Raw genomic sequence first — 7,673 nt, 5'->3', positions numbered from 1 at the left:
CACTACACCGTTCAGTGTTCACTGAGAGCAGATCTCCTTTTCCTTCCAAAATTTTCCCATCTGCTCTTTACTTCTTTGCTTCCTTTTGTAGCAAAACCCAACTTTCTTCCTTCACTCTCACAATTCAAAAAATCTTCTGTTCATTTCTCTTCTTCCACTATGCCTCACTAACAGTGACCTCCACACACACACACACACACACACACACACACACACACACACACACACTGTAAAAATTCAATCTTTTCAATCAAGATTCAACAAAAAATGGCTTCTCAAGTACCCAAATCTTCAAAACCTTCAAAACCCACAAACCAATTTTCTTCCCATTTAGCCATGATTGAGCTGAAGCAAAGAATTCTCACATCTCTCTCTAAACTCTCAGATAGAGATACCCATCAGATCGCCGTTGAGGATCTTGAAAAAATCATTCAAACCCTATCAAACGATGGCGTTTCAATGCTCCTCAACTGCCTTTACGACGCCACTAACGACCCTAAACCCGCCGTTAAAAAAGAATCCCTCCGCCTCCTCCCCACCGTATGTGCTTCACATAACGATTCTGCTGCCACCCATTTGACCAAAATTATAGCCTGCATTGTTAAAAAGCTGAAGGATTCTGATTCGGGTGTTAGGGAAGCGTGTCGCGACGCGATTGGCTCGTTGTCGTCAATGTATTTGAAGGGAGAGAGTGATCAAAGTGGGGTTGCATTGTTTGTGAAGCCATTGTTTGAGGCAATGAATGAGAATAGTAAGAGTGTTCAGAGTGGTGCAGCTATGTGTATGGCTAAAATGGTGGAGTGTGCTTCGGAAACGCCTTTATTGGCTTTTCAAAAGCTTTGTCCACGGATTTGCAAGTACCTTAATAATCCTAATTTCATGGCCAAGGCTTCTTTGTTGCCCGTTGTTTCAAGCTTATCACAGGTTCTCCTAAAGCAGCTACTCCCTTTCGATACAATTTATGTGACATAGTTTGCATTTTCACGGAGTTTAAGAAATAAAACGAAGACAGTTTGAAATTTGTGGTCGTAAACATGTTATGACAGTTGTGCAACTAAAACTTATAAAACTTGTTGCCTTAAACATGCCATAATATTTGTATGACTATAAAAACTTCTCGTTAAACATAAAATGGGAAGTGTAAACTTAATAGTTTCAAAATATAGAAGTTTGTCATTCTTTTTTTGGAACGGACTAATAAGAAAATAGTGTTACATAAACTGGAACTGAGGGAGTATTTGTTTACCTTGGCATTGCTACATGTTTATTCATGTCTGGAATGTAGTGTTATACTCTTGATATTAAGTTGAAGCCAGTGAACTTTGTGCAAGTTTTGCTTGCCAATTATAAGTAATAAATAAGTAAAAGTGTCATTTCTCTAACAACTTAAGCTTTATGTGAGATAGCTCACATAATTTAACATGTTAAATCTCGATGCCGCGTATCATCGGAATATTTTCCCATATTTGGTTCAAAAGCATCAGCCGGCACGTGAGGGCCTGTGTTGCAGACTTGAAACGAATAAATAAAAGTTTCCTTTCTCCAACAACTTAAAGCTTTTAGACCAGGGGTTCACACAGTTCAACACTGGCTTGCTTTAAAATGTTTCTGTTCGTTGTATGTCACTTTTGGCACTCAAAGTGAGTAAGACATTTTGATTTTTGTATAAATGATGTTTAGCTACAAAATGACAAATCAAATACCATTACCTTTTATTGATAAGAAAATCAAATACACTACCTAATCGCCTTCAGTACAATATAGAGAGAATGACTATAGGCTTTTTGGGAGAATAAAGAAAGCCAAACTGGTGTCTTGTGAAAGACTTAGGGGTTGTTTGGTTACCGGGATGGGATAGACAAGGATATCTCATGTGATTAGCTATCCCATCTTCAATATTGGATAGCTAATCCCACCATTTTAATACAAATCCCGGGACTAATTAATACCTATAAACAAGCGCGTGATAAAATAATCCTGCATTTCATCCCGAGATTGTTATCCCTTATCCCACCAGCCAAACGACCCCTTAAGGTTATATGGCGCTTCTTATGTGGTGTGCATTTAGTCCTCCATGGGGAAATGGTTATTTCCATGCCCAATGTGCCTGCTTGAAGTTTCTATTTTTCTAGAACTGTTTCATGTCATTATCATTTGAGGTCAAATGCCTCTTTTTGAGGAAGCAGCCACTTGTCAGTTATTATGTACAATAACCTGATATTTGTATTGTGCAAATATAGTTAAGGTAGCATTTCGGCGTCTTTCTTGGTTCTTGAAGCACTTTCACCTCTCTGAACTTGTTTAACAAAGATGATTATCAGTTTGATTTAGTTGGTTTCCCCCATCTGCATGTATCTTTAGGAGTGCATTCTATCATGTATTGTTCTGCACTAAGCATAATTTGAACATGTAGTTGATGATCAGGCGTAAGTATGGGTATAGATAAATCTAAAAGAACTAGAGGGATGAATTAGGTCTAGAAAAGCAAAAACACCGTGAGGAACATTTGATAATGTAGTTAGTCAAGTGATAATTTTGGAAAGGCTGTGCTAGGATAAGATTTCTTGAAGTGGAAAGAAGGATTTAAGGTCAGACATTGAGTGGAAGAATGCCCTGTCGTTTCCTTAAAATATACCCCTAAATTAAGATAGTGTGAAAAAAAAAAGAAGGTCCCCAAATTTGTGAAATTCTTTCGAAATACATTCAAGTATTCTGCTGATGCATGGATCAATCAGATCAAGTTATGTTGAAATGCTGCTTTATTCTTTTCTTAATTGTTGCATAAGCATCACATCAGAAAAATAAATTGAGATAATGCACAGCTTCAAATTTGTCTTTCTTTGTGCATTCTATTTGGCATCATATATTAAACAGCTTCAAATTTGTCTTTCTTCTTGTGCATTCTATTTGGCATCATATATAGAAAACTTAAGTCATCTTTAAAGTGGTTGTGGTGATATTTAAAGCCTTCAGAAACCATACTATTGCAGGTAGGGGCCATAGCACCGCAAAACTTGGAACCTTTATTGCAGACCATTCATGAATGCCTCAGCAATACGGATTGGGCAACTCGTAAGGCTGCAGCTGATACATTAAGCGCCTTGGCGTTGAATTCAAGCAACCTGGTAGCAGGGGGAGCCACTTCCACTTTAACCGTGCTTGAAGCTTCTCGGTTTGACAAGGTACCTTCATGTATAATTCTTTAACATAGTGTTAGGGTAATTTCATAGATTATTTTTGAAGGGTACTATAACACTAGTTTGGTAAATCTTGGTCAACAGTATCGAGAATCATGTCTAGCCAGTGTTGCTCTTAAGAGTGTTGAAATGATTCAAATCTTGTATGAGTTTGATGCTGAAGGCCAAATTAGACGGTGCTAAAGTTGGTGGGTGAACAATAACACCTCTGTTGACACGATTATTGTGGAGCATCTCAAACTTGAATAAAGAAAAAATAAACTGAATTTTGACTAACCAAAATGAAAAAGTGAATGAGATTAGATTTATCCATATCTTTGAATATGAAGTTTGCGAATAGATTCTAACTCTGCTAAATGTTAATTTAGTGCCTGCTCTCAACTTCAGCAAATATATGTTATTTGTATGTCATTATAGGTAATTTTATTCTAGCTAATTAAAATGTAATTGGGTTTTCCAGATAAAACCCGTGAGAGATAGTATGCTGGAGGCATTGCAGCACTGGAAGAAAATTGCAGGGAAAGAAGATGGAGCCACAGATGATCAGAAAGCTTTAAGTCATGGTAAGCCGGGAAGCGTGTAATTTTTTATATGGTATGAATTTCCTTCCTACTTTAATGAGACTATCATTTCAGCTGGCGAATCTTCTGAATCTACGGGATCGTCAGAAAAGGACCTCCGAAATGCTGGTGAGTGGAATGAGGCTTTGGTCAAGGACTCATTTACGGAACTTTTTCCGATAATTCTATTTCCTAAACTCAGGCTAGCAACTTTTCTGATAAAACAGTGGGCATATTAAAGAAGAGAGCTCCAGCATTGTCGGACAGAAAATTGAACCCAGAATTCTTTCAGAAACTTGAAGAAAGGAGTTCAGGTGATTTGCCGGTGGAAGTGGTTGTCCCTCGTCAATGTCTTAATGCATCAAATGCACCAACTGAAGTAGAGTCTGAGTCAGACAAAGCAGAAACAGGACAGAGAATAATGAGGAAAAGCCAGCTTGATGCCGGGTACAGTAACACGGAGAGTCAAACTTCCGGAGTAAGTGGCAGAGAACATGCTGTTGACGAGGGAGATTTGAATCCGAGGGAATCATCCAGCTACCGTGCTGGTTTTGCAAAAAATTCTGGTCCATCTGAGGGGTTTATGGCTAACAAAGGAAACTGGTTAGCTATTCAAAGGCAGTTGTTACTTCTGGAGAAGCAACAAGCTCATCTGACGAATATGTTGCAGGTTCACCTATTTAGTTAGTTTTCTTATTTTTACAATGGTTTCACTAGCCACTTTTCCACCAACAGCTCTCCCCAATTGCAGGATTTCATGGGCGGATCTCATGGTAGCATGGTGGCTCTTGAGAACAGAGTACGTGGCCTTGAAAGAGTTGTTGAAGACATGGCACGTGATTTGTCGCTTTCAGCAGGTCGAAGAGGTGGTACTACTTTTACGGCGAGGTTTGATGAATCTCATAATAGGCCTCTTGGGAAGTATAATAGCTTCCATGATTACTCCAGTACCAAGCTAGGTAGAGGTAGTGAAGGGAGCATCTCATTTGGCGAAAGGTTTGTGCCATCCGATGGTAATTCTTCGGGCATGAGGGGAAGGAGCCCACCAGGGAGATTGGATAATCCTGATGCTTGGGACTTTCATGCATATGGTAAGAATGGGCAATTGGGCTCTAGGAGAGGTATAGGTGGTGGGCACATGGACGCTAGGTCGTCTAAACCAGAAAACGAGATAGATCAGGTTGGCACCAGGAGAGGATGGGCCAAAGGAGCGGGACCCGTTAGGTTTGGCGAGGGACCTTCTGCCAGAAGTATCTGGCAAGCTTCAAAGGATGAAGCAACTTTGGAGGCAATCCGTGTGGCTGGTGAAGACAATGGAACTGCTCGAGGTGCTAGAGTAGCTATTCCAGAATTAGAGGCTGAAGCACTAACAGATGACAACGTCGTGCGAGAGCGTGATCCGGTTTGGAATTCTTGGACCAATGCAATGGATGCATTTTCTGTGGGTGATATGGAATCAGCTTTCTCTGAAGTTCTGTCTACTGGAGACGATTTCTTGCTTGTGAAGCTGATGGATAGATCAGGCCCAGTGATCGATCAACTATCTAATGAGGTGGCAAGTGAGGCCTTGCATGCTATCGCTCAGTTTTTTATGGAGCCAAACTTGACAGACATCTGTTTATCTTGGGTCCAACAGGTACAAATATCTCTAAGGCCCTTTCTTGAGTTCATGTTAATAGATTTTTCTTCTTCCATAGTCAGTTGTTTCCGTAGAGTATCTCTACAATTGCAAAAATTTCTTGTAGTTTTGGTTGTCTTCTCGGGTTAGGAGGTAGACGTCATAGAGTTCCTCTGAAAGAAACATGTAGTTCCTCAACCTGATTCGTCCACATAACTACAACCTCCTCTTACCTGATACAAGCAGTCAAGTTTTGAATGGGAGCATTGCAGAGAGTCAAGTTCCTAGCCTTCGTTGTGCCATGCAGAATCTGTTCATTTTGCACTCCAAGACCACATATAGCAACGAGCTTTTTTATGCTACCTAGTTTGTAAATTCTGAATGGAGTGTATTTACCATTGAGTTTATAAAAACTGAAGGAGCTAATGTGTTGAATGTAAATAATGAGGTAATGGGCTCTGAACGTTATCTTTTTGCTCACTCATTCAAAAAATAAGTCTCACTATCAAGAGAATTTAATGAAATCTATTTCGTTCACTTTTGGGTATAACCCTTCTACATTTAGCATTTCCTTCAGATTGAGCTCAAGTAAATCATGAATTTCTACGTAACATGCAGATAAGTAGGAGTCAATCTGTCAGTTTTCCCTTTAGTTTGTCGCTGGATTTTCTCTAATGGAAAATTGTGCCTTGAACTGTTCATTTCCTTTTCAATATTATGCGACCGAAAGAAAAACCGCATCTTTACTGTATAACAGACATATTTCACATCAATTTCTACGACTACATAATACTTTCTTCTTGGGAGATATGGAGGTCGAAGATTAGGGTAGAAAGGTAATTGGTTGTAGTGTGTTTTTCTGATCTGTTCCAGGCTTATTAGGGCTAGCTGACTAGTACATTGTCTTCGATTCTTAGAGTGCTAGTATTAGGGTTGTTTTTAGTACTATCTTCCGCCTCGGTTTTCTGGTACCTTGTTGTGTTACTGCTTGTTGCTATTGCTATTGCTTTCTTTCATTTGTTTTTTTCTCCGGTTCTTACATTGCTGATATCATTTTCCTGGCCTTGTTGTTGTTATTTACTTGTTTCTGTTCTTCCTCTCGAGCCGAGAGTCTTTCGGAAACAGCCTCTCTCCTCCCTAAGATAGGGGTAAGGTTTGCGTACGCATTACCCTTTCCAGACCCCATTTGTGGGATTCCACTGGGTTGTTGTTGTTTTTGTTGTTGTACATAATACTTTCTTCAATTATTACTATCTGGCGCTTATCCACTGCAAATCTAAATCTATAAACTTTCTATTATCGGCTTAGGCTTTCAAATGCTATTCTCTGGTGAATTAATCAATTAGGAATGTCAGTGTCTGGAATGCAAGACAGTTCTATTTTTAGTCTGTTTAGCTTTATTTTTTGGAAACACGTGTGCTAGGATAGGGTTTGAAAGATTTTCTTTTGTACCTGAAGATTTAATCTTGGAAGAGCCTTTCGTTTCCCGAAAACAAATTTCAGATCTGTACTCGTTATTCTAGAAAATAAAACAACTATTTTCCAGAAAACTATTGTTTCGTTTACAATAGAGGGCCCTAAAGTTTGAATATTTCCCATATTATTTTCTCTTTTCCCCCTCATATTATGTGTCAAAATCCTCTGTTGCATCTGTGAAGTGTGAACAAATTAAGCTGAAGCTTGATACAATCTTAATAAGTTTTTACACCGACTTATATCATTGTCCTTTTTTTCACTGTGTTTTCAGTTGCTAGATATTGTTGTAGAAAATGGACCTGATGTAGTGGACATTCCTATGGAAGTGAAAAAAGAGCTGCTGTTTAATTTGAATGAAATTTCATCATCAGTAGATATGCCCGGGGATTGGGAAGGTGCAACACCAGAGCAACTGTTGTTGCAATTGGCTTCTGCTTGGGATATTGATCTGCAAGAGCTGGAGAAGTAGCTGCCTTCTAGCTGGTTTCCGCCCGTTGCATGAAGTTACTGTTTCGTGAATTTTCTCCCGGGCAAGCTCAATTTACATAGAAGCAACTCTTTTCCCAGTTTACTAGTTCACCTTGGAAAACATTTCTGCATTGATTGATATTTTGAGATTTGATGTAAATTGCGATGCTTTATTCTTCAAATTCATGTACTTGGGCAGTCTGCTTCGCTTGCGAATCACAATTTTGCTGTCATCTTAACATAAATTGTATCATGGATATTTCTTGCAGCTCAATAGTGAAGTGGTCTTTGAAAGTTAAATAAGACTATAACATTTAGTAAAGGATCACCACTAAAGTGTGGTGAGATGGATGG

At 39.0% G+C, this 7,673-nt stretch overlaps 1 protein-coding gene across 1 annotated transcript; it reads left to right on the top strand.

The window, feature by feature from the left end:
• Positions 1 to 267: 267 nt before the first annotated feature.
• LOC107763758 (microtubule-associated protein TORTIFOLIA1-like) lies at positions 268 to 7,320 on the top strand. Its single transcript, NM_001324814.1, is given in 7 exon segments — positions 268 to 924; positions 2,991 to 3,182; positions 3,658 to 3,760; positions 3,833 to 3,886; positions 3,985 to 4,427; positions 4,509 to 5,393; positions 7,123 to 7,320. Coding segments are annotated over 7 exon segments (2,532 nt in total).
• The last annotated feature ends 353 nt before the right edge of the window (positions 7,321 to 7,673 follow it).

The sequence above is a fragment of the Nicotiana tabacum genome, chromosome 12 (assembly GCF_000715075.1).
Source record: "Nicotiana tabacum cultivar K326 chromosome 12, ASM71507v2, whole genome shotgun sequence".
Lineage (NCBI taxonomy): Eukaryota > Viridiplantae > Streptophyta > Magnoliopsida > Solanales > Solanaceae > Nicotiana > Nicotiana tabacum.
Note: the sequence above shows the minus strand (reverse complement) of the source record. Positions and strands in the feature narration are given on the sequence as shown.